Below are 27,516 nucleotides of genomic sequence, written 5' to 3' on the forward strand. Positions count from 1 at the left end.
TCCAGACCTACAGAAAGACTAGTATGTCAGCCCTGGACTCGTCCAGACCTACAGAAAGACTAGGATGTCAGCCCTGGACTCGTCCAGACCTACAGAAAGACTAGGATGTCAGCCCTGGACTCGTCCAGACCTACAGAAAGACTAGGATGTCAGCCCTGGACTCGTCCAGACCTACAGAAAGACTAGGATGTCAGCCCTGGACTCGTCCAGACCTACAGAAAGACTAGGATGTCAGCCCTGGACTCGTCCAGACCTACAGAAAGACTAGGATGTCAGCCCTGGACTCGTCCAGACCTACAGAAAGACTAGGATGTCAGCCCTGGACTCGTCCAGACCTACAGAAAGACTAGGATGTCAGCCCTGGACTCGTCCAGACCTACAGAAAGACTAGGATGTCAGCCCTGGACTCGTCCAGACCTACAGAAAGACTAGGATGTCAGCCCTGGACTCGTCCAGACCTACAGAAAGACTAGGATGTCAGCCCTGGACTCGTCCAGACCTACAGAAAGACTAGGATGTCAGCCCTGGACTCGTCCAGACCTACAGAAAGACTAGGATGTCAGCCCTGGACTCGTCCAGACCTACAGAAAAAAAACAGAAGTATCGCATTTACATAAGAATTCAGACCCTTTACTCAGTACTTTGTTGAAGCACCTGTGGCAGTGATTACAACCTCAAAACGTCTTGGGTATGACACTTCAAGCTTGGCTCACCAGTATTTGGGAAGTTTCTCCCATTTTTCTCTGCAGATTCTCTCAAGCTCTGTCAGGTTGGATCGGAAGCATCGTTGCACAGATATTTTCAGGTCTCTCCAGAGATGTTCGATCGGGTTCAAGTCCGGGTTCTCGCTGGGCCTCTCATGGATATTCAGCGACTTGTCCCAAAGCAACTCCTGTGTTGTCTTGGCTGTGTGCTTAGGGTCGTTGTCCTGTTGGAAGGTGAACCTTGTCCCCAGTCTGAGGTCCTTAGCGATCTGGGGCAGGTTTTCATCAAGGATCTCTCTGTACTTTGCTCCGTTCATCTTTCTGTCAATCCTGACTAGTCTCCCTGTCCCCTGCCGCTGAAAAACATTCCCACAACATAATGCTGCCACCACCATGCTTCACCGAAGGGATGGTGCCAGGTTTCCTCCGGACGTGATGCTTGGCATTCAGGCCAAAGAGTTCACTCTTGGGTTCATCAGACCAGAGAATCTTGCTTCAAATGGTCTGAGAGTCTTTAGGTGCCGTTTGACAAACTCGAAGTGGGCCTGCCTGTGCCTTCTACTGAGGAGTGGCTTCCGTCTGGCCACTCTACCATAAAGGCCTGATTGGTGTCCTGCAGAGATGGTTGGAGTCCTGCAGAGATGGTTGTCCTTCTGGAAGGTTCTCCCATCTCAACAGAGGAACTCTGGAGTTCTTTCAGTGTGACCATCGGGACTTGGTCACCTCCTTGACCAAGGGCCTTCTCCCCCGACTGCTCACTTTGGCAGGATGGCCAGCTCTAGGAAGTGGGAGAGTCTTGGGGGAGAATGATGGAGGCCATTGTGTTCTTGGGGAGCTTCAACGCTGCAGAAATGTTTTGGTACCCTTCCCCAGATCTGTGCCTCGACACAATCCTGTCTCTGAGCTCTATGGACAATTCCTTCAACCTAATGGCTTGGTTTTTGCTCTGACATCTGTGAGACCTTATATAGATAGGTGTGTGCCTTTCCAAATCATGTCCAATCAATTGAATTTAACACTGGTGGACTCAATCATGTCATAGAAACATCTCAAGGAAGATCAATGGGAACAGGATGCACCTGAGCTACATTTAGAGTCTCAGAGCAAAGGGTCTGAATACTTATGTAAATAAATTTGGTATCTGTTTTTTTATTTTTAATTAATTATTTTTCATTATGGGCTATGTTTATTTAATCCATTTTAGAATAAGGCTGTAATGTAACAAAGTCTGGAAAAAGAGAGAGAGGCAGAGGCAGAAACCCCAATTTGCATCGATCCTGCAGTCTTACCAACTTGACTTCTTCAAGCACAGAGTTGTGTGTGAATGTGTCAACATTTTACTCAACGATTCCACCATTAGGAACATGTTCTAAGGGGTTAAAAACAGACCACTACATGTCACTGAGTGGCAGTTCTACTGAGCACTGAAACACCAGGCAGGATCTAGAAAGAGAAACAGAGAGAGAGAAACAGAGAGAGAGAAACAGAGAGAGAGAAATAGAGAGAGAAACAGAGAGAGAAACAGAGAGAGAGAAACAGAGAGAGAGAGAAACAGAGAGAGAGAAACAGAGAGAGAGAAACAGAGAGAGAAACAGAGAGAGAGAAACAGAGAGAGAGAAACAGAGAGAGAGAAATAGAGAGAAATAGAGAGAGAAAGAGAGAGAGAAACAGAGAGAGAAAAACAGAGAGAGAGAAAAACAGAGAGAGAGAGAAAGAGAGAGAAAAACAGAGAGAGCGACAGGGAGCGAAAGAAACAGAGAGAGAGAGGGAGAGAGAGAGACAGAGAGCAATAGAAGTATATAGGTAGAGGTCAGAGGTTATACAGTATGTCACCTGACTCCCTCATTGAGGATGTAGAGGTCATTCTCTCCCAGGTCTTTCCTCTGGAACACAGCTATCACCGCATTGTGGATGCTGCAGGAACACACACACACACACACACACACACACACACACACACACACACACACACACACACACACACACACACAACGGGAGACAGTGTTAGAGTACAGCAGGGGAGAAAGCAGCTGCAGCAAACAAACAAACAATAGAGAGATGATCAGAACGTACAGTCCAATTATCACGCACACAGTAGTTTCACATACCCACAGCCATCCATCCATCCAACCATTCAGCCATCCATCCATCCACACAGCCATCCATCATCCATCTAGCCATCCATCCATCCACACAGCCATCCATCCATCCACACAGCCATCCATCATCCACATAGCCATCCATCCATCCATCTACATAGCCATCCATCCAGACATCCATCCATCCAGACATCCATCCATCCAGACATCCATCCATCCAGACATCCATCCATCCAGACATTCATCATCCACATAGCCATCCATCCATCCATCCATCTACATAGCCATCCATCCAGACATCCATCCATCCAGACATCCATCCATCCAGACATCCATCCATCCAGACATCCATCCATCCAGACATCCATCCATCCAGACATTCATCCATCCATCATCCACATAGCCATCCATCCATCGATCCATCTACATAGCCATCCATCCATCCATCCATCCAGACATCCATCCATCCATCCATCCTTCAATCTAGTGTTCGCTACCCTTAGTCAATGCTCATGTATTCATTAACCACAGCATCATAACCATGAACTCAATACTGTCTAGTGATGGTGCTGGGGGTTGACACATAATGACATTAAATTAACTAACATTTCCATAACCTAGGCCTCCTGAGTGGCGCAGTGGTCTAAGGCACTGCATCGCAGTGCTGGCTGTGCCACTAGAGATTCTGGGTTTGAACCCAGGCTCTGTCGCAGCCGGGCCGCGACCGGGAGGCCCATGGGGTGGCGCACAATTGGCCCAGCGTCGTCCGGGTTAGGGAGGGTTTGGCCCTAACCTTGTCTCATCGCAACACTTGTGGCGGGCCGGGCGCAGTGCACGCTGACCAGGTCACCAGGTGCACGGTGTTTCCTCCGACACATTGGTGCGGCTGGCTTCCAGGTTGGATGCGCGCTGTGTTAAGAAGCAGTGGGGATTACAGCACGTGCTGTAAACGTGCTAGTATATCTGACGTGACTAGTAGAAGTCTTGTTAGTTATTCAGAGTTCTCTGCTCAGTTATATAGAGGTCATCACGAAGCACACTGATCCCAGGTCTGCAACACAGTCTGTAAGTCACTGAGGAATGAATGACCTTTCTGATTTGGGAAGCGGCTTCATGAGACTAGGAATAGTAATGGCAGTAATGCTTATAGTAATGCTTATTCAGTGTGACATTCTCAAGGAAATCCCAGAGAGAGACGTGTAGATCCCAGAGGACAGGACAGGGACATAGACAGAGCTGTGTAGATCTCAGAGGACAGGACAGGGACATAGACAGAGCTGTGTAGATCCCAGAGGACAGGACAGGGACATAGACAGAGCTGTGTAGATCCCAGAGGACAGGACAGGGACATAGACAGAGCTGTGTAGATCCCAGAGGACAGGACAGGGACATAGACAGAGCTGTGTAGATCCCAGAGGACAGGACAGGGACATAGACAGAGCTGTGTAGATCCCAGAGGACAGGGACATAGACAGAGCTGTGTAGATCTCAGAGGACAGGACAGGGACATAGACAGAGCTGTGTAGATCCCAGAGGACAGGACAGGGACATAGACAGAGCTGTGTAGATCCCAGAGGACAGGACAGGGACATAGACAGAGCTGTGTAGATCTCAGAGGACAGGACAGGGACATAGACAGAGCTGTGTAGATCCCAGAGGACAGGACAGGGACATAGACAGAGCTGTGTAGATCCCAGAGGACAGGGACATAGACAGAGCTGTGTCGATCTCAGAGGACAGGACAGGGACATAGACAGAGCTGTGTAGATCCCAGAGGACAGGACAGGGACATAGACAGAGCTGTGTAGATCCCAGAGGACAGGACAGGGACATAGACAGAGCTGTGTAGATCTCAGAGGACAGGACAGGGACAGAGCTGTGTAGATCCCAGAGGACAGGACAGAGACATAGACAGAGCTGTGTAGATCTCAGAGGACAGGGACATAGACAGAGCTGTGTAGATCTCAGAGGACAGGACAGGGACATAGACAGAGCTGTGTAGATCTCAGAGGACAGGGCAGGGACATAGACAGAGCTGTGTAGATCTCAGAGGACAGGACAGGGACATAGACAGAGCTGTGTAGATCTCAGAGTACAGGACATGGACAGAGCTGTGTAGTTCTCAGAGGACAGGAAAGGGACATAGACAGAACTGTGTAGATCTCAGAGGACAGGACAGGGACATAGACAGAGCTGTGTAGATCTCAGAGGACAGGACAGGGACATAGACAGAGCTGTGTAGATCTCAGAGGACAGGACAGGGACAGAGCTGTGTAGATCTCAGAGGACAGGACAGGGACATAGACAGAGCTTTGTAGATCTCAGAGGACAGGACAGAGACATAGACAGAGCTGTGTAGATCTCAGAGGACAGGAGAAGGACAGGGACAGAGCTGTGTAGATCTCAGAGGACAGGACAGGGACATAGACAGAGCTGTGTAGATCTCAGAGGACAGGACAGGGACATAGACAGAGCTGTGTAGATCTCAGAGGACAGGGACATAGACAGAGCTGTGTAGATCTCAGAGGACAGGACAGGGACATAGACAGAGCTGTGTAGATCTCATAGTACAGGACAGGGACATAGACCGAGCTGTGTAGATCTCAGAGGACAGGGACAGAGCTGTGTAGATCTCAGAGGACAGGGACATAGACAGAGCTGTGTAGATCTCAGAGGACAGGACAGGGACATAGACAGAGCTGTGTAGATCTCAGAGGACAGGGACAGGGCTGTGTAGATCTCAGAGGACAGGACAGGGACATAGACAGAGCTGTGTAGATATCAGAGGACAGGGACAGACACAGAGCTGTGTAGATCTCAGAGGACAGGGACAGAGCTGTGTAGATCTCAGAGGACAGGGACAGAGCTGTGTAGATCTCAGAGGACAGGGACAGAGCTGTGTAGATCTCAGAGGACAGGGACAGAGCTGTGTAGATCTCAGAGGACAGGGACATAGACAGAGCTGTGTAGATCTCAGAGGACAGGGACATAGACAGAGCTGTGTAGATCTCAGAGGACAGGGACATAGACAGAGCTGTGTAGATCTCAGAGGACAGGGACATAGACAGAGCTGTGTAGATCTCAGAGGACAGGGACATAGACAGAGCTGTGTAGATCTCAGAGGACAGGGACATAGACAGAGCTGTGTAGATCTCAGAGGACAGGACAGGGACATAGACAGAGCTGTGTAGATCTCAGAGGACAGGGACAGGGCTGTGTAGATCTCAGAGGACAGGACAGGGACATAGACAGAGCTGTGTAGATATCAGAGGACAGGGACAGACACAGAGCTGTGTAGATCTCAGAGGACAGGGACAGGGACATAGACAGAGCTGTGTAGATCTCAGAGGACAGGGACAGAGCTGTGTAGATCTCAGAGGACAGGGACAGAGCTGTGTAGATCTCAGAGGACAGGGACAGAGCTGTGTAGATCTCAGAGGACAGGGACAGAGCTGTGTAGATCTCAGAGGACAGGGACATAGACAGAGCTGTGTAGATCTCAGAGGACAGGGACATAGACAGAGCTGTGTAGATCTCAGAGGACAGGGACATAGACAGAGCTGTGTAGATCTCAGAGGACAGGGACATAGACAGAGCTGTGTAGATCTCAGAGGACAGGGACATAGACAGAGCTGTGTAGATCTCAGAGGACAGGGACATAGACAGAGCTGTGTAGATCTCAGAGGACAGGGACAGAGCTGTGTAGATCTCAGAGGACAGGGACAGAGCTGTGTAGATCTCAGAGGACAGGGACAGAGCTGTGTCGATCTCAGAGGACAGGGACATAGACAGAGCTGTGTAGATCTCAGAGGACAGGGACAGAGACGACCGACTGACAAACAACCATATCTCTGTCCTTTTTAACGGTCAGTGCAGTTTCACAACAAGGAAGGAGTAAGTTCAGTACCTCCTGTTCACTGACTGACACAAAACACACACACACAGACAGAGTCTAGACTACAGTACCTCCTGTTCACTGAGCAGGGTGACACACACACACACAGAGTCTAGACTACAGTACCTCCTGTTCACTGACTGACACAAAGCAGGGTGACACACACACACACACACACACACACACACACACACACAGAGTCTCGACTACAGTACCTGTTCCAGGTGGCGTTAGCCCCAGCTTTTCTCTGCTGTGTCCCTCTCTCCTCCAACGCTGCCTTGTCACTCTTCCCCAGGTCACTGAGGCTGGGGGAACTCATCAACTTCAACCTATGGAGAGTCCTCATGGTCAGAACACAACTCAACACACAGAGAGAGAGAGAGAGAGAGAGAGAGAGAGAGAGAGAGAGAGAGAGCTCAGTGCTCTCAGGCTCAGACTGCAGGAAGAACTACGCTTACAGAGAGAGAGAGATGGAGAGAGAGAGGGAGAGGAAGAGAGATAAGGCAGGGGGAAGAGAGAGAGAGAAGTTGCACGCAATAGAGAGAGAGAGAGAGAGAGAGAGAGAGAGAGAGAGGAGGTGTCCCTCCAGCAAGATGCAGTATACCCCCCCACTCCTTACATCTCTCTCTCCTCCTCCCTCTCCTCCTTTCTCTCTCTCTCTCTCTGCACTGCTCTTCGGGCAGGGAGGCAGTCTGTCTCTGATTGGCAGGGAGGCAGTCAGTCTCTGATTGGCAGGGAGGCAGTCAGTCTCTGATTGGCAGGGAGTTGCCGTGTGACCCTGCTGGTTATTATAATGTTTTGTAGACAAACCAACTCCTCTCTCCTGCTGCTGTGCAGTGAATATCCCTCCTCTGTTTCTGTTCCTCTCTCTTTCTCATACATATAGACATGTTGTAATCACACACACACACACACACACTTCCTCTTTCCAATTAAAATCAGCTCTTTTCACACCACACACACACACACACACACAGCTGTCTATAACAGACACATTAGCTAACTAGAGGGGACAGGAAACTATCCTTAACCTTTGTCTGTTCCCCCTCCTTTCAAAGCACCTCTGTGTTAGAGGTCTCCTCCTCTCACTACCCTGTTCCTCTGTGTTATAGGTCTCCTCCTCTCACTACCCTGTTCCTCTGTGTTAGAGGTCTCCTCCTCTCACTACCCTGTTCCTCTGTGTTATAGGTCTCCTCCTCTCACTGTCCTGTTCCTCTGTGTTAGAGGTCTCCTCGTCTCACTACCCTGTTCATCTGTGTTACAGAGGTCTCCTCCTCTCACTGCCCTGTTCCTCTGTGTTAGAGGTCTCCTCATCTCACTACCCTGTTCATCTGTGTTAGAGAGGTCTCCTCCTCTCACTGCCCTGTTCCTCTGTGTTAGAGGTCTCCTCCTCTCACTGCCCTGTTCCTCTGTGTTAGAGGTCTCCTCCTCTCACTGCCCTGTTCCTATGTGTTAGAGAGGTCTCCTCCTCTCACTGCCCTGTTCCTATGTGTTAGAGAGGTCTCCTCCTCTCACTGCCCTGTTCCTATGTGTTAGAGAGGTTTCCTCCTCTCACTGCCCTGTTCCTCTGTGTTAGAGAGGTCTCCTCCTCTCACTGCCCTGTTCCTCTGTGTTAGAGAGGTCTCCTCCTCTCACTGCCCCGACAGGCAGGAACAATGGCGACAACCACAAATGGCAAGACTTCACAGCCCAGAGTGGGATGACTGTACACTACTGACCAACTACTGAGTGACTGACTGTACACTACTGATCAACTACTGAGTGACTGACTGTACACTACTGACCAACTACTGAGTGACTGACTGTACACTACTGACCAACTACTGAGTGACTGACTGTACACTACTGACCAACTACTGAGTGACTGACTGTACACTACTGATCAACTACTGAGTGACTGACTGTACACTACTGACCAACTACTGAGTGACTGACTGTACACTACTGATCAACTACTGAGTGACTGACTGTACACTACTGACCAACTACTGAGTGACTGACTGTACACTACTGACCAACTACTGAGTGACTGACTGTACACTACTGACCAACTACTGAGTGACTGACTGTACACTACTGACCAACTACTGAGTGACTGACTGTACACTACTGACCAACTACGGAGTGACTGACTGTACACTACTGACCAACTACTGAGTGACTGACTGTACACTACTGACCAACTACAGAGTGACTGACTGTACACTACTGACCAACTACTGAGTGACTGACTGTACACTACTGACCAACTACTGAGTGACTGACTGTACACTACTGACCAACTACGGAGTGACTGACTGTACACTACTGACCAACTACTGAGTGACTGACTGTACACTACTGACCAACTACTGAGTGACTGACTGTACACTACTGACCAAATACTGAGTGACTGACTGTACACTACTGACCAACTACTGAGTGACTGACTGTACACTATTGACCAACTGCTGAGTAACTGACTGTACACTACTGACCAACTACGGAGTGACTGACTCCTCTCCTTCTCTCTTTCTCTCTCTCGGAGGACCTGAGCCCTAGGACCATGCCCCAGGACTACCTGACATGATGACTCCTTGCTGTCCCCAGTCCACCTGGCTGTGCTGCTGCTCCAGTTTCAACTGTTCTGCCTTATTATTATTCGACCATGCTGATCATTTATGAACATTTGAACATCTTGGCCATGTTCTGTTATAATCTCCACCCGGCACAGCCAGAAGAGGACTGGCCATCCCACATATGCTCTCTCTAATTCTCTCTTTCTTTCTCTCTCTCGGAGGACCTGAGCCCTAGGACCATGCCCCAGGAATACCTGACATGATGACTCCTTGCTGTCCCCAGTCCACCTGACTGTGCTGCTGCTCCAGTTTCAACTATTCTGCCTTATTATTATTCGACCATGCTGGTCATTTATGAACATTTGAACATCTTGACCATGTTTTGTTATAATCTCCACCCGGCACAGCCAGAAGAGGACTGGCCACCCCACATAGCCTGGTTCCTCTCTAGGTTTCTTCCTAGGTTTTGGCCTTTCTAGGGAGTTTTTCCTAGCCACCGTGCTTCTTCACCTGCATTGCTTGCTGTTTGGGGTTTTAGGCTGGGTTTCTGTACAGCACTTTGAGATATCAGCTGATGTACGAAGGGCTATATAAAATAAATTTGATTTGATTTGATTTGACTGACTGTACACTACTGACCAACTACTGAGTGACTGACTGTACACTACTGACCAACTACTGAGTGACTGACTGTACACTACTGACCAACTGCTGAGTAACTGACTGTAACACAAGTTGATACTTATACTGTGAATGAACTGGTGTCACGGAGTTTTAAAATCCCTCAAAAGCCTACAGTCATAAACCAATCAATCAAAAGACCACACGACTGTAAATCTAACAGGAACAACTAGAACGTAATCACTAGAAACAGCACTTACTCCAGTAAATAGATTGGTACATAGTATCCCCACTCCATGATGCAGCATTGATGTAGGACAGAGGTGAAGACAAACTACAGCCATCCAGACAGGACAGGGTTAAGTTTCACACTCCTCCCTCCCCTCCTCCCCCTCTCTATCCCCTCCCTCTCCTCTCACCTCCTTCTCTCTCCCCTCCTCCCCTCCTCTCTCCCCTCCTCATCTCACCTCATTCTCTCTCCCTTTCTCCTCGCTATCCCCTCTCTCTCCTCTCCCATCCCTCCTCCTCTCACCTCCTTCTCTCTCCCCTCCTCCACTCCTCTATACCCCCCCCTCCTCTCTCCTCTCCCTCTCCTCTCCCCTCCTTCTCTCTCCCCTCTCCTCCAGACTGCACCAGCCAAACTAAGCCCTGTGAGGGCCAGTGAGTACCAGCTAACGATATACAAAGGATCTATTCAGCCCAGCCTGACGAAAGGGGAACGTTTTAAAGGTGACAAGCATATTTACTCTCCCTCTGTGTTCAGGAGAAGTGTGTGTGTGTGTGTGTGTGTGTGTGTGTGTGTGTGTGTGTGTGTGTGTGTCTTGTTTTGTTTGTGCCACAAGCTCAATACATTACCTTAACTACACAGCAGCATATTTCACTACTCTCCTCTATTAAAACCCACACTGCAGCTTAAAGAGAGAATGATAGAGAGAGAGAGAGAGAGAGAGAGAGAGAGAGAGAGAGAGAGAGAGAGAGACTGTAGAATGTTTCAGGGTCTATAGACAACATACTGTAGAATGTTTCAGGGTAAATAGACAACATACTGTAGAATGTTTCAGGGTCTATAGACAACATACTGTAGAATGTTTCAGGGTATATAGACAACACACTGTAGAATGTTTCAGGATCTATAGACAACATACTGTAGAATGTTTCAGGGTATATAGACAACACACTGTAGAATGTTTCAGGGTCTATAGACAACAAACTGTAGAATGTTTCAGGGTATATAGACAACATACTGTAGAATGTTTCAGGATCTTCAGACAACATACTGTTGAATGTTTCAGGGTAAATAGACAACATATTGTAGAATGTTTCAGGGTATATAGACAACATACTGTAGAATGTTTCAGGGTATATAGACAACATACTGTAGAATGTTTCAGGGTATATAGACAACATACTGTAGAATGTTTCAGGGTATATAGACAACACACTGTAGATTGTTTCAGGGTATATAGACAACATACTGTAGAATGTTTCATGGGTCTATAGACAACATACTGTAGAATGTTTCAGGGTCTATAGACAACATACTGTAGAATGTTTCAGGGTCTATAGACAACATACTGTAGAATGTTTCAGGGTATATAGACAACATACTGTAGAATGTTTCAGGGTATATAGACAACATACTGTAGAATGTTTCAGGGTCTATAGACAACATACTGTAGAATGTTTCAGGGTATATAGACAACATACTGTAGAATGTTTCAGGGTCTATAGACAACATACTGTAGAATGTTTCAGGGTATATAGACAACATACTGTAGAATGTTTCAGGGTATATAGACAACATACTGTAGAATGTTTCAGGGTATATAGACAACATACTGTAGAATGTTTCAGGGTCTTCAGACAACATACTGTAGAATGTTTCAGGGTATATAGACAACATACTGTAGAATGTTTCAGGATCTTCAGACAACATACTGTTGAATGTTTCAGGGTAAATAGACAACATACTGTAGAATGTTTCAGGGTCTATAGACAACATACTGTAGAATGTTTCAGGGTATATAGACAACATACTGTAGAATGTTTCAGGGTATATAGACAACATACTGTAGAATGTTTCAGGGTCTATAGACAACATACTGTAGAATGTTTCAGGGTATATAGACAACATACTGTAGAATGTTTCAGGGTATATAGACAACATACTGTAGAATGTTTCAGGATCTTCAGACAACATACTGTAGAATGTTTCAGGGTATATAGACAACATACTGTAGAATATTTCAGGGTATATAGACAACATACTGTAGAATGTTTCAGGGTATATAGACAACATACTGTAGAATGTTTCAGGGTATATAGACAACATACTGTAGAATGTTTCAGGGTCTATAGACAACATTCTGTAGAATGTTTCAGGGTCTATAGACAACATACTGTAGAATGTTTCAGGGTCTATAGACAACATACTGTAGAATGTTTCAGGTTATATAGACAACATACTGTAGAATGTTTCAGGGTATATAGACAACATACTGTAGAATGTTTCAGGGTATATAGACAACATACTGTAGAATGTTTCAGGGTCTATAAACAACATACTGTAGAATGTTTCAGGGTATATAGACAACATACTGTAGAATGTTTCAGGGTATATAGACAACATACTGTAGAATGTTTCAGGGTCTTCAGACAACATACTGTAGAATGTTTCAGGGTATATAGACAACATACTGTAGAATGTTTCAGGATCTTCAGACAACATACTGTAGAATGTTTCAGGGTATATAGACAACATACTGTAGAATGTTTCAGGGTATATAGACAACATACTGTAGAATGTTTCAGGGTCTATAGACAACATACTGTAGAATGTTTCAGGGTATATAGACAACATACTGTAGAATGTTTCAGGGTATATAGACAACATACTGTAGAATGTTTCAGGGTCTATAGACAACATTCTGTAGAATGTTTCAGGGTCTATAGACAACATACTGTAGAATGGTTCAGGGTATATAGACAACATACTGTAGAATGTTTCAGGGTAAATAGACAACGTACTGTAGAATGTTTCAGGGTCTATAGACAACGTACTGTAGAATGTTTCAGGGTCTATAGACAACGTACTGTTTCAGGGGATTGTACAAAGACGAAGATATTCAGAGAGTTCAATATTGTAAATTGTACTCTACTCAATGTTCTGTTCTGTGTCACTATGCAAGGTAAAACACTAGGCCATATTAAAATCCCATCTCTCCCCATCCAACAACAACAGTTAAATGTATTCAAAAGCAGTTGGCCTATGTAATAGAGAACTAAATGTACGATAGAAGTTCACAGTGATGCCAGGTCTGTCCCACAGGGAAACACTAGTAGCATTGTGTCTGTGTGTGTGTCTGTGTCTGTGTGTGTGTGTGTGTGTGTGTGTGTGTGTGTGTGTGTGTGTGTGTGTGTGTGTGTGTGTGTGTGTGTGTGTGTGTGTGTGTGTGTGTGTGTGTGTGTGTGTGTGTGTGTGTGTGTGTGTGTGTCTGTGTGTATGTGTCTGTGTGTCTGTGTCTGTGTATGTGTCTGTGTCTGGTTGTATGTGTCTGTGTGTGTGTGTGTATGTGTCTGTGTGCTTGTTTGCCTGCATGTGTGCTAGATGCTAAGCATGCTGGGAGCTCTTTGAGGGTGCTCAGGGCTTTTTCCATTGGCCCTCCTCTCCTCCTCACCAGGGTCCCGTTCACCAACAGGATATGTTCTCAAACAGGAAATGAAAATGAGTGTCCTTACATAGAAGTACAGGTAGAGGTTAAAGTGTTGCTACAGCTGCTTCTCTCACCCTGCACTGTTTATGACGACACTACAAGGCTATTTTTCTTCTATATAACTGACCCGGCATCTGTGAAACCTGTAGCATGTGGATACCTTATGAACAAAACGTACGGTAGGTAGCCTGCTACCTCCTGTCAAAAAAAAAGTCAAAATATTATCTCCTGTTTTGTTCACGAGAGACGCAACCCATCTGGGCCGGTGTCACCAGGGCTCAGTTCTCCTCGGACTAAAACAGTCTAGAGTTTCAGACGGAAAGGGTCCAACATTCCTGAGTTTCAGACGGAAAGGGTCCAGCATTCCTGAGTTTCAGACGGAAAGGGTCCAGCATTCCTGAGTTTCAGACGGAAAGGGTCCAGCATTCCTGAGTTTCAGACGGAAAGGGTCCAACATTCCTGAGTTTCAGACGGAAAGGGTCCAACATTCCTGAGTTTCAGACGGAAAGGGTCCAACATTCCTGAGTTTCAGACGGAAAGGGTCCAGCATTCCTGAGTTTCAGACGGAAAGGGTCCAGCATTCCTGAGTTTCAGACGGAAAGGGTCCAACATTCCTGAGTTTCAGACGGAAAGGGTCCAACATTCCTGAGTTTCAGACGGAAAGGGTCCAACATTCCTGAGTTTCAGACGGAAAGGGTCCAGCATTCCTGAGTTTCAGACGGAAAGGGTCCAACATTCCTGAGTTTCAGACGGAAAGGGTCCAACATTCCTGAGTTTCAGACGGAAAGGGTTCAACATTCCTGAGTTTCAGACGGAAAGGGTCCAGCATTCCTGAGTTTCAGACGGAAAGGGTCCAGCATTCCTGAGTTTCAGACGGAAAGGGTCCAACATTCCTGAGTTTCAGACGGAAAGGGTCCAACATTCCTGAGTTTCAGACGGAAAGGGTCCAACATTCCTGAGTTTCCCACCGTCTGTATGTCTGCTCTGAGGAGATCATTAATAACCTCTTGAAGCTAGGGGGCACTATTTTTATGTTTGGAAAAATAACGTTCCCAAAGTAAATGGCCTATTTCTCAGGACCAGATGCTAGAATATGTATATAACTGACAGATTAGGATAGAAAACACTCTAAAGTTTCCAAAACTGTCAAAATATTGTCTGTGAGTATAACAGAACTGATATTGCAGGCGAAACCCTGAGATAAATCAAACCAGGAAATGGCTTCTATTTTGAAAACTCCATGTTCCATAGCCTCCCATTGCTCCATTTAAAGGGATATCAACCATATTCATTTTCCTATAGCTTCCTCAAGGTGTCAACAGTCTTCAGACATAGTTTCAGGCTTTTATTTAGAAAAATGAGCCAGAACGATAACATTGCGTCAACTGGTCACATTAGTTTTGTTCGCTCAACAGAGTTTGGATAGGTATTGCTTTTCCCTCTCCTACTGATAAAGACATTTGCGGTTGATATTTTATCAATTATATGTTTTTTTTAAAACCTGAGGATTGATTATAAAAAACGTTTGACATGTTTCTGTGGACATTATTGATATTATTTGGAATTTGTCTGCGTTGTCGTGACCGCTCTTTCCTGTGGATTTCTGAACATAATGCGCCAAACAAACTGAGGTATTTTGGATATAACAATAATCTTTATGGAACAAAATAAATATTTGTTGTGTAACTGGGAGTCTCGTGAGTGAAAACATCCGAAGATCATCAAAGGTAATTTGATTGCTTTTCTGATTTTCGTGACCAAGCTTCCTGATGATAAGTGTACTTAATGTTTTGTCTAGTGATCGATAAACTTAAACAAACACTTGGATTGTTTTCGCTGTAAAGCATCATTTCAAGATCTGAGACGACAGGTGGATTAACAAAAGGCTAAGCTGTGTTTTGCAATATTGCACTTGTGATTTCATGAATATGAATATTTTTAGTAATATAAATTTGACTGAGGCGCCATGCTATTCAGCGGTTGCTGATGATAATTATCCCGCTTAAGGGATGAGTAGCGTCAATAATTAACATTACCAACCTCAGCCTCCAAGACACACACACACACACACACACACACACACACACAGCCTCCATGACGCTTCCGTCGCTCCCGCTGTCCTGGACGAGCCCCTGGAATGTGGTCTCATTTGAAATGTAATCAGGGAGACTTGTGTTTACGTCTTGGACTCAGACGGCGATTACAGATCATTTATCTTACTAATCGATGTATTTGTGTTGAATACGAGCCCTGTGCTGGACGAGCCCCTGGCTGTAGACCAACATCACCCATTAACCTGGTTAAGAATGTCTGTTTCTCTTTGATGTCACTACTCCTTCAACGCACGCACGCAGGCAGGCACCCCACACACACACACACACACACACACACACACACACACACACACACACACACACACACACACACACACACACACACACACACACACACACACACACACACACACACACACACACACACACACACACACACACCTCAGTTGTTATGTTTAATATAAAGGCAGTTGAGAAGCTAATGAAGTATCCCTGACTCAACACATTCTCTGTAATGTGATTTAGTGGTGCTGGGTAAAAACTCACTGCTGTCTACACACCAGCTATACAGGGACACACCTGACATAGTTACAGGCCCTTCAGCCTTCAAACATTAACATCTGACATTTATGAAGTTCTTATTTGTCCCGGAAACTTCCCCCAGAGAGAGGGAGGGAGAAAGAGAGGGCGAGAGTAGACAGAAAGATATAGGGAGCGAGAGAGACACAGAGAGAAGGTGGAGAAAGAGAGAGACACAGAGATGGTGGAGAAAGAGAGACAGAGAGATGGTGGAGAAAGAGAGAGACAGAGAGATGGTGGAGAAAGAGAGAGACACAGAGAGAAGGTGGAGAAAGAGAGAGACACAGAGAGAAGGTGGAGAAAGAGAGAGAAAGAGATGGTGGAGAAAGAGAGAGACACAGAGAGATGGTGGAGAGAGAGAGAGACACAGAGATGGTGGAGAAAGAGAGACAGAGAGATGGTGGAGAAAGAGAGAGACAGAGAGATGGTGGAGAAAGAGAGAGACAGAGAGAAGGTGGAGAAAGAGAGAGACACAGAGAGAAGGTGGAGAAAGAGAGAGACACAGAGAGAAGGTGGAGAAAGAGAGAGAAAGAGATGGTGGAGAAAGAGAGAGACACAGAGAGATGGTGGAGAGAGAGAGAGACAGAGAGATGGTGGAGAAAGAGAGAGACAGAGAGATGGTGGAGAAAGAGAGAGACAGAGAGATGGTGGAGAAAGAGAGAGACACAGAGAGATGGTGGAGAAAGAGAGAGACACAGAGAGAAGGTGGAGAAAGAGAGAGACACAGAGAGATGGTGGAGAAAGAGAGAGACACAGAGATGGTGGAGAAAGAGAGAGACAGAGAGAGATGGTGGAGAAAGAGAGAGACACAGAGAGATGGTGGAGAAAGAGAGAGACACAGAGACAGAAAGAGAGAGAGACAGAAGACCCAACTAAATCCTGAGAAAACAAAAAGATAATTACTTGACACATTGGAAAGAATTTACCAAAAAACAGAGCAAGCTGGAATGCTACTTGGCAGGATACCTGACCACTGTGACTGAAGGAAAGCTTTGACTATGTACAGACTCAGTGAGCAGAGCCTTGCTATTGAGAAAGGCCGCCGTAGGCAGACATGGCTCTCAAGAGAAGACAGGCTATGTGCACACTGCCCACAAAATGAGGTGGAAACTGAGCTGCACTTCCTAACCTCCTGCCCAATGTATGACCATATTAGAGACACATATTTCCCTCAGATTACACAGATCCACAAAGAATTACAAAACAAATCCAATTTTGATAAACTCCCATATCTACTGGGTGAAATACCACAGTGTGCATCACAGCAGCAAGATTTGTGACCTGTTGCCACGAGAAAAGGTCAACCAGTGAAGAACAAACACCATTGTAAATACAACCCATATTTATGTTTATTTATTTTCCCTTTTGCACATTGAAATGTGTTTATTCCTTTGAAACTTGTGAGTATAATGTTTACTGTTCATTTGTTGTTCATTTCACTTTTGTTTATCCATTTCACTTCCTTTGACAATGTAAACACATTTCCCATGCCAATAAACCCCCTTGAATTGACTTGAGAGACACAGAGAGAGAGAAACAGAGAGAGAGAGAGACAGAGAGAGAGAGAGAGAGAGAGAGAGAGAGAGAGAGAGAGAGACAGAGAGAAACAGAGAAACAGGAAGAGACAGAGAGAGACACAGAGACACAGAGAGAGGGAGAGAGAGATAGGCCATGTTGATATCATTGTAATGTAGGCCTTATTGGGGCGATAGGCCATGTTGATATCATTTTAATGTAGGCCTTATTGGGGAGATAGGCCATGTTGATATCATTTTAATGTAGGCCTTATTGGGGAGATAGGCCATGTTGATATCATTTTAATGTAGGCCTTATTGGGGAGATAGGCCATGTTGATATCATTGTAATGTAGGCCTTATTGGGGAGATAGGCCATGTTGATATCATTTTAATGTAGGCCTTATTGGGGAGATAGGCCATGTTGATATCATTGTAATGTAGGCCTTATTGGGGAGATAGGCCATGTTGAGATGTTCATATTGAAACATGTAAGTTCCTAACTTGTTTGACAAAATTTGTACAGATTTTCTGAGGGGACCCTACATGGGGCCCCGACCCCAAGTTTGGTAACCACTGTACTAACCCCTCTCTCTGTGTTTGCTTCCTCCTGCATGCATTGCAGCCTCACCACTGAGCACCACATCACTGTCTCAGTAGCCTACCTTCTGTAAAGAAAGTATTTTTCTGCTCCGTTCAACACTCGCTTCTCACTTCATCCTTCTGGTTCAGTAATACCAGCCAGAGCACTTCAACACTACGATACTAGAAGTCTCTGTCGGCAGCTAGCCACCTACCTGACTGACATATCTATTAGCGACTATGTACCAATTGTGCACTCGTGAGTCGGTTTTTGTTTTGTTTGTTTGGGTGGGTGTCTGTAGACACGGAAGGAGTCACTGGACAGTTTTAAAATTGCCGCAAACACACTGTCAGCAGCCTCTAGTTGCCTAGTTGAGCCGACTGGACGCTTCGCTAGTTCAGTTCACGTCTCAGTCCTGTGGAGGGCGGAGTTAGCCGCTGGACTCTGGGGAACCAATCAGGAGGAGGCAGGAGAACGTAACGAACAAAACACTGTTTATGACTCCGCTCGTTCTCAAAGAGGCCGGCGCGATGACAACTCAGTCCGATCAACAACATAAGTGTTCTGAGCTTTGATCAACGCTGGGAGCAATATTTACATGTTGACCTGTAATGGATTTGATTTATTATGGACAAAATATATGTGTCTGTGTGTGTCTGTGTGTCTGTGGTGTGTGTGTCTGTGTGTCTGTGTCTGTGTGTCTGTGTCTGTGTGTCTGTGGTGTGTGTGTCTGTGTGTCTGTGTCTGTGTGTCTGTGTCTGTGTGTCTGTGTCTGTGTGTCTGTGTCTGTGTGTCTGTGTCTGTGTGTCTGTCTGTGTCTGTGTGTCTGTGTGTGTGTGTCTGTGTCTGTGTCTGTGGTGTGTGTGTGTGTCTGTGTGTGCACGGAGAGAGGGGCAGTGACTTGTGGTCTCTCACCTCCTAAAGGAATGGGTGCGTTCTTCCATCCGAGGTGAGGGGTCAAAGGTGAGGGGTGGGGGTCAGAGACTGAACTTGACCTAGGGACCGGTGTCCAGCCAGCATCTTTCACAAACAACAAGAAAGCACACCAGTCACAGTTCAGAACATGCTCTATCCATAGAGATGGTTAGAGGACTCAACGTGGATATAACCTGTTTTAACACAGACAGTTCAGAACATGCTCTATCCATAGAGTTGGTTAGAGGACTCAACGTGGATATAACCTGTTTTAACACAGACATTTCTTTACATCAACTCTTATTGCAAAATGATTCTGTTTTTTCACACATTGTATTAAACCTTTCCTATTAATGCCTTCCCATAGTCGCCTCATCTCAACTCTGATTCATACACTTCACACTTCTATGTACATATGACTTCATACAACAATAACCCACAGGGGGCAAACATGTACCAAGGCCTCTTCCCCTGTTGCACTACCATTCACCCAGCACTGCAAGAGGAAAACAAACTACCACGTCACAGTAGGGATCTAACAGTTGGTTAGCGTGTGACGCTGTCAGAGATCCAACAGTTGGTTAGCGTGTGACGCTGTCAGAGATCCAACAGTTGGTTAGCGTGCGACGCTCTCAGATATCAACAGTTGGTTAGCGTGCGACGCTCTCAGATATCCAACAGTTGGTTAGCGTGAGACGCTCTCAGATATCCAACAGTTGGTTAGCGTGCGACGCTCTCAGATATCCAACAGTTGGTTAGCGTGCGACGCTCTCAGATATCCAACAGTTGGTCAGCGTGTGACGCTCTCAGATATCCAACAGTTGGTTAGCGTGAGACGCTCTCAGATATCCAACAGTTGGTTAGCGTGCGACGCTCTCAGATATCCAACAGTTGGTTAGCGTGCGACGCTCTCAGATATCCAACAGTTGGTTAGCGTGAGACGCTCTCAGATATCCAACAGTTGGTTAGCGTGCGACGCTCTCAGATATCCAACAGTTGGTTAGCGTGCGACGCTCTCAGATATCCAACAGTTGGTTAGCGTGCGACGCTCTCAGATATCCAACAGTTGGTTAGCGTGCGACGCTCTCAGAGATCCAACAGTTGGTTAGCGTGTGACGCTCTCAGAGATCCAACAGTTGGTTAGCGTGCGACGCTCTCAGATATCCAACAGTTGGTTAGCGTGCGACGCTCTCAGATATCCAACAGTTGGTTAGCGTGCGACGCTCTCAGATATCCAACAGTTGGTTAGCGTGAGACGCTCTCAGATATCCAACAGTTGGTTAGCGTGAGACGCTCTCAGATATCCAACAGTTGGTTAGCGTGCGACGCTCTCAGATATCCAACAGTTGGTTAGCGTGCGACGCTCTCAGATATCCAACAGTTGGTTAGCGTGCGACGCTCTCAGATATCCAACAGTTGGTTAGCGTGAGACGCTCTCAGATATCCAACAGTTGGTTAGCGTGCGACGCTCTCAGATATCCAACAGTTGGTTAGCGTGCGACGCTCTCAGATATCCAACAGTTGGTTAGCGTGCGACGCTCTCAGATATCCAACAGTTGGTTAGCGTGCGACGCTCTCCTCCTCTCCTCTTTGTTTCTCCTCAGTTGTAATCTGTGTTCCGTGACTGTGTGTGTTTTGGGTTGTTGTGCCCAGTCCCCCAACACAGCCCCCCGCACAGACTGAACTGGGTTCAAAAGGCTATGATGCAGAATGATTGATACCCCACTGAGAGACAGGAGTAGCGTGTGTCTCTGTCGACTAGATCAAAGAACTGAGGTCAACAAGTTCATTGAAATAAAGGGGCCATTCTACTACGGCAGATGGTACATGGAAACATGTTTAAGTCGTGGTTTACTCAGAGATTTGGACTTTACATTCTCAGAGACTCAAAGCTAGTGTCTGACACTACAACATTAGCTACACTACTTTCAGAGGCATCAGGCGTTTTACATAATAGACTTAAATCCAGTCTTCTAGTTGACCGTCCGTCTGTTTCTCATCACAGTGGAGGTCATAGAGAGCCTGGAATGCAGGGCCAACCAAAATGTTTGGAGATCAAACCAGAGACATCAATATATTCCAAGGCAGACAGAGAGAGGGATGGGGACAGGGTGCATCCTGGGTACCTTCTGACGGATGCCAGAGAGGTGGCAGCTCAGCACTCCTACCCAATAAAATATTATAATTAAATGAATAGGGGTGTAGTCACCACACACACACACACTGTAGTGAGACACTTGATTCTCTTCCATGAAACTCCCTAAAGAGGTGCTTGAGATCCTCCGCATAAAACAGACGACGGGTCCTCATGAACGAGTCTAGCCGAGGTAGCCGAGGAGGTGCCCGACTCAAACCTCAAAACATCACACGTGCTTGATGTTTCTATATTCTCAACCCTTCATATTTCAGACAGTAATCACACCCAATGAACTGAACCATCAGAATAAGTCAGAGAATGTTTCAACAGAATCTAAAACAGAAGATTGTATCTATACTGTAACTATAGGGAGGGGGCTAACTACATATGCTGTTCATTTGTTCACAATGTTCTTGCTAAAAAATATAGGCAATGTATAGTAAATAATTTATGTAGAACTTAATTAAATATGATTGCATTGCCCAAGTTACTCGAATGACTCTGCTATGACTCAACTCTGCTCCATGGAGTGTTCTGATGTTCCTGGCCTCTCTCCTGTCACCTGTCTGGCTACTGGCTACAGCCCCTGTTCCACCTGCCACTCTGGGCCAATGGCCAGTCAGAAGTCAGACTTGGCCGCGGTCCCAGGCTCTAGTCCTGGACACCACATCACACAGTCACAGCTGACAGAACAGCCGAAAGGCACACAGCAGCTTTACAGCCAATCCCCTGCTTAAAGTCTGCTGCTCTAGGCTGTAATTCCACAGGTTTCCATCCAACCTCTCGGGTACCAGGAACAAACCCTGGTATGGAGATGTCATCTGGGCTGCGGCTGCTCCCTCTCATCTCTGGACCTGCTCTAGGATTCTCTGCCTCTTGACTTCCTTTCTCTATTGTTCTCTCTCTCACTCTAGTCTTCCCCTCTCTCATCTCGCTCTCTACCTCCCCCTTCTCTCCACCTGGTCTCTAGTAGTAACATGAGTGGGCTCCCTGCCATCACCACTGTGTAAACAGATAGCAGGAAGTTCCCCAAGTGAAAACTAACCCTGATCCAAGATAATGCAGGAGGACACCCAACACTAACTCACTCATCCCAGTCACACTGACTGGCACCAGGGCAACACTCAGTCCTGACCATTACTACCCACAGCACCCAACATAATAATAATAATGAGCTAGTGTTAGTGCCGTGTTATTTCCAACCGAGCATGCAGCCTGCAGGTAAAACAGTTTGAAAAAGTAGGGAAAAAAAGGTGACAATTCTAATTCCATCAGAATTCCTGAACTTTGTCTCCACCTGCTGGTTACAGTCTGCCACTGCATGGGTGGACAGGTAACGCATAAATCAACATAAATCAGGTCAAGAGGAAGGATGCTAACTTCTATAAACTTATCAAACTCACATTTAAGAGGACAACCATATCCCAATAAGCAAAAGGCCATTGAAAATACATATTTCACAACTATTTTTCAGACATTGACATCAGGTACATTTTAGGTGATGAAAATATGAATCTTCCGGACATTGAAAATAACCAATTTTCTGGACGTTGAAATCAGGGGCATTTGAAAATACTTATTTTTCGATCATTAATTCCATGGCCAAATTTCAACTGATATACATTCTCAATTATAATAAGTAAGCATTATATTACAGTTAACACAAGACTTGTCTGAAGGTCCCATGGTACCAGTTGAAAAAATGAACGGAGGTATGGAGACTGTTTAGTGACAAAAATAAGGGGTTAAAAACATGTAAAAAAATCCTGATCTTTCATATTTCTCTCAGATATTGGACAGACACTTCAGAACAAACTTCCTTTAGATCTGTTGTTCCATGTAGTGAATCTATTATTCGAGGCATTTGAATATGCTAATAGCAGTAAGGTCCCCAAAAATTCATCCAATCATGTTTTTCTTCTGTTTTTTTTTATTCTTCAAGGGGTCTTAAAATTCAAAATTCAAACAGCTAAATGATCCTTAGTAGAACCCCCACCCTCTGGCTTAGACAGGTTTTAATAGGAAAGAGGAACCAATTGTAGATCGCAACCAAATATTTATCTATCACATGCAGTAAGTTCCTCTGGATAAGAGCGTCTGCTGAATGACCAAAATGTAAATGTAAAAACAAAAACACTTGCAAAGCATGCTGGATATTATTCTAATGAGCTCCGCCCCCAAACAAGTAAAAATTTGGCCGGTGCAAACCAGATCCAAATCTGAACGAATCATAGACGTCTAGGCTGTTTCACAAGTTTGAACATCACAGTACAGTACGGCACAGTTTAGCACAGTAGAGTACAGTAGTTTTATTCAGTCGAGCACAATACAGTAGAGTTTAATTACAGTAGAGTACAGTAGAGTAATTGAGTACATTAGAGTACACTACAGTAAAGTATAGTTTAATTCAGTACAATACATTTTATTTCAGTAGAGTACAGTACAGTATAGTTTAATTCAGTAGAGTACAGTAGAGTATAGTTTAATTCAGTAGAGTATAGTTTAATTCAGTACAGTATAGTTTAATTCAGTACAGTACAGTAGAGTACACTATACTTTACTTTTCTGTACTAAGTTACTGTACACTGCTGTCCAAACCTGTGAAACATAGATGTCTATGATTGGTTCAGATTTGGTCCGGACCAAAATTCAACATCCCTGGGGGATGAAATAAAACATTTTTTTTTTTAATTAAAGACTGAGGACCAAAAAGAGATGTCCAAAAGACATCAAAACGCTTACTGGGATGCTGTTTTAAGGGCAGTGGGGATACAGTCCTAACAGTCATATTATGCCAATAAGTCCCTCCAATGATCTACTCTACTTGACCTATACAGGTGCTCGTGCTCACATAACCTATAGCATACACATTCACTAAGTTTAATTCTCATTGATGACATGGCAGTATTGATCAATCCAGATCGGAGATCTACCTGTGTCCCCCATATAAAAAGCTACTGTCCATCTTGACTGTCTCCCAAACAAAATCAACGATAACCACAAACATTCATCCCACCACTCAAAAATCACAAACCACCACTCCCCTTCCAGTATCCTGAAGAATAAGTTTCCATCCCCTACTTTCTCATTTTAATCAAGGACCCTTACCATGAACCGGGTTGGCAGTTGGTATCTTCTACCCAACCCTTCCCTTTAAACCTAAACCAGGTTAATATCCTCTACCCAACCCTTCCCTTTAAACCAGGTTAATATCCTCTACCCAACCCTTCCCTTTAAACCTAAACCAGGTTAATATCCTCTACACAACCCTTCCCTTTAAACCTAAACCAGGTTAATATCCTCTACACAACCCTTCCCTTTAAACCTAAACCAGGTTAATATCCTCTACCCAACCATTCCCTTTAAACCTAAACCAGGTTAATATCCTCTACCCAACCCTTCCCTTTAAACCTAAACCAGGTTAATATCCTCTACCCAACCCTTCCCCTTGAACCAGGTTAATATCCTCTACCCAACCCTTCCCTTTAAACCAGGTTAATATCCTCTACCCAACCCTTCCCTTTAAACCTAAACCAGGTTAATATACTCTACCCAACCCTTCCCCTTGAACCAGGTTAATATCCTCTACCCAACCCTTCCCTTTAAACCAGGTTAATATCCTCTACCCAACCCTTCCCCTTGAACCAGGTTAATATCCTCTACCCAACACTTCCCTTTAAACCAGGTTAATATCCTCTACCCAACACTTCCCCTTGAACCAGGTTAATATCCTCTATCAATCCCTCTATTTTATTTGATTTTTTTTACTTTTACTTCTTTACATTTTTTTTATCCATTAAAGTTTGTTTTAATCAAATCAAGTCGAAGTTTAAAAAATGAGAACTCCATCACCCTTGTACCGTTAACTTGCCAAACCTGACCTTCACCATACATGCAGAAGAGGGATAGAAGAGGGTGTGAAGCCATGAGGTGTCCCTGCCAGTCCCAGAGCTCTCAACTGTCTCCCTACTCCATTAGTCTCTGTCATCCAACACGTTTAGATTGTTGTTTTTTGTTGACATTTTGACAGTATATCAATATGTCCCCTCTAAAAGATACAAAGGACAAGGTCAAAGGACATACGGGGTTGCCCGCGTCTCTGAAACCGCCAACGTCTCACCTCTCTCCGAAACGCTGCAGACGCACACCTAAAACCAATCCCGGAGACAGTCTGGACAGCCTATGCTACTGCTCTGGTGTTGCATCGCTATTTCGGTATATATTCTATCTATTTATAACAAGGCACGGTATCATTCGAAAACGTTATATCATGGCTACAGACGGAGTTGACAACCACCACTAACGTTAGGCAAATCAAGTCAATAAGCTACACAGCGGACGTTTATAAAAGGTACCCACGTGTATGGTCGCAGTCTTCCTCTGGCGGTGCGCTACAACATGCCACAAAGATAATATGTAGGCGCTCCAACACGCACTGAAAAATTATATCAAAATCTGTGTTTCAATCCTTCTTGGTTTATAGAAAGTTTCAAAGGTAGACAGTAAAACTGAACCTGTCCCGAAAGGGTCCTTGTCTGTCTGAGTATGCCAGTGGAGTACGGATGTGTAAACGGAGCCGACTCCGAGGATGTCACGACTCGTGGATGTTTCCTCTTGTTGACTTGAGTTCGCAGCGTCAGCTGCTACTGTATCTAGTCGAGTCCGCGTAACACAAGCGTCTGCAAGTGTGTGTGGAATGTGTGTAGACTAGAGTGTGTGTGTTTGTGCGCGCACCGTAGTATTTCCACCGGTCTGTCTGTGCTGAGAGTGCATGGAGAAACTGCTAAATGAGAGACTGTCCCACGCTATGAGTTCTGGAGCTGTGCCAGTGCCAAGATGAGTTAGTAGACAACCGGTTTTAAATCTGCAGTCTGTGGCGCCTCCGAACAACAATGTATAATGTTTAATTCATTTAAAACCAAAGCATTCAGTCTAATGATCCCCATAAAGCTATAAAGACAATCCTGTACATTATACTAAGTGCTCATTAAAGAGAAAGCAGTGATTCAGCTGTGCACTCTCTGGACAAAATGCTGGTGATCAGCACGTTTTCAGATCCACTATCCAATCCCCACCTAATCCAACATCAATGGATTTGTCAAAGCACCACTGAGGATCTTCACAGAACCTATACATTTTTACACCACTGAGGATCTTCACAGAACCTAGATATTTTTACACCACTGAGGATCTTCACAGAACCTAGATATTTTACACCACTGAGGATCTTCACAGAACCTAGATATTTTACACCACTGAGGATCTTCACAGAGCCTAGATATTTGACACCACTGAGGATCTTCACAGAACCTAGATATTTGACAGACATTTCAGTCCCACTGTTGCTTGCAGTTTGTGAAGAGACTGTAATGAAGAGTTATTGGAAGATCTCCCAAAACAAACCTCTTAGAAGAAGAAACCATATCAGAGAATCAACCAACCTTTGATTGTCCGTCATCCTTCTGGAAGATATTTGAGGTATTTTGACGATGATGATCAGCAAAGTGCTGTTCTGTTTGACTTCTATAGTACCAAGTGTTTTGAGAATGTCACATGGCAAAGTCCAACTCCCAAGGTCAGGAATATCTGCCTTTACAATGCTGGGGCCATAAAAATAATAACAGTAAGGTAGCTGGGGAACATAGAGCATGAGAAAGTTCTCTCTCTCTCTCCCTCTCTGGTTTAATGTGTAGCTTGTTGAGGAGCCAGAGTCATAAATGCCTGATGCTGTGGTGAGAGAATGTTTGTTTAGGGTCATGGAACTAACATTAAGGCCCAGAGAATGGCATGTGTCCAAACACATCCTCATTCAACCAATACTAGTATATACAATACCATACCGTGTAGAAAGGTTGATTCTAAAAGTACACAATTACAATTTTACTGGTTTATATATATATATATATATATATATATATATATATATATATATATACATATACACACACACATACACAGTATATAGCATTTCATCATTAGGGACAGGAGCTTTTCCGGGCTAGAGGTAACCTCCTGGCCTTGTGCATGGAATACCAGCATGCAGTATGTTGGGGGAAGTTAGGAATATTTAACCACACTTTGTCTCTTCATGCCAAGTACTTTATTTTATGTTTGACCCTGATGATCCAGCCAGAGCCGGTTCCA

General features: G+C 45.1%; 1 protein-coding gene and 1 long non-coding RNA gene across 7 annotated transcripts in view; both read right to left on the bottom strand.

Moving 5' to 3' along the window:
- LOC110490677 (proline-rich protein 5) overlaps positions 1 to 27,129 on the bottom strand; it is a 61,226-nt gene extending 34,097 nt beyond the window's left edge. The window contains exons 1-4 of one of the 6 annotated variants that reach the window (XM_036945314.1): positions 26,814 to 27,123; positions 19,236 to 19,340; positions 6,914 to 7,027; positions 2,538 to 2,618 (exon numbers count right to left, since the gene is read on the bottom strand). In XM_036945314.1, coding sequence (XP_036801209.1) covers positions 2,538 to 2,618; positions 6,914 to 7,027; positions 19,236 to 19,264 — 224 coding nt within the window. In that variant the 5' untranslated portion in view covers positions 19,265 to 19,340; positions 26,814 to 27,123. Of the gene's footprint in view, positions 1 to 2,537; positions 2,619 to 6,913; positions 7,028 to 7,317; positions 7,347 to 10,137; positions 10,191 to 19,235; positions 19,341 to 25,731; positions 26,199 to 26,813 lie in introns of those variants that run through there. The other 5 variants (XM_036945313.1, XM_036945311.1, XM_036945316.1 and 2 more) reach the window with 5 other exon arrangements.
- Positions 20,986 to 25,717, bottom strand: LOC118938848. Its single transcript, XR_005036229.1, has 2 exons — positions 24,944 to 25,717; positions 20,986 to 24,900 (listed from the first exon to the last, which is right to left on the bottom strand). It is a non-coding gene; the product is annotated as an uncharacterized LOC118938848 (long non-coding RNA).
- Positions 27,130 to 27,516: the final 387 nt, after the last annotated feature.

This window comes from Oncorhynchus mykiss, chromosome 15 (assembly GCF_013265735.2).
Source record: "Oncorhynchus mykiss isolate Arlee chromosome 15, USDA_OmykA_1.1, whole genome shotgun sequence".
NCBI classification, from domain to species: Eukaryota; Metazoa; Chordata; class Actinopteri; order Salmoniformes; family Salmonidae; genus Oncorhynchus; species Oncorhynchus mykiss.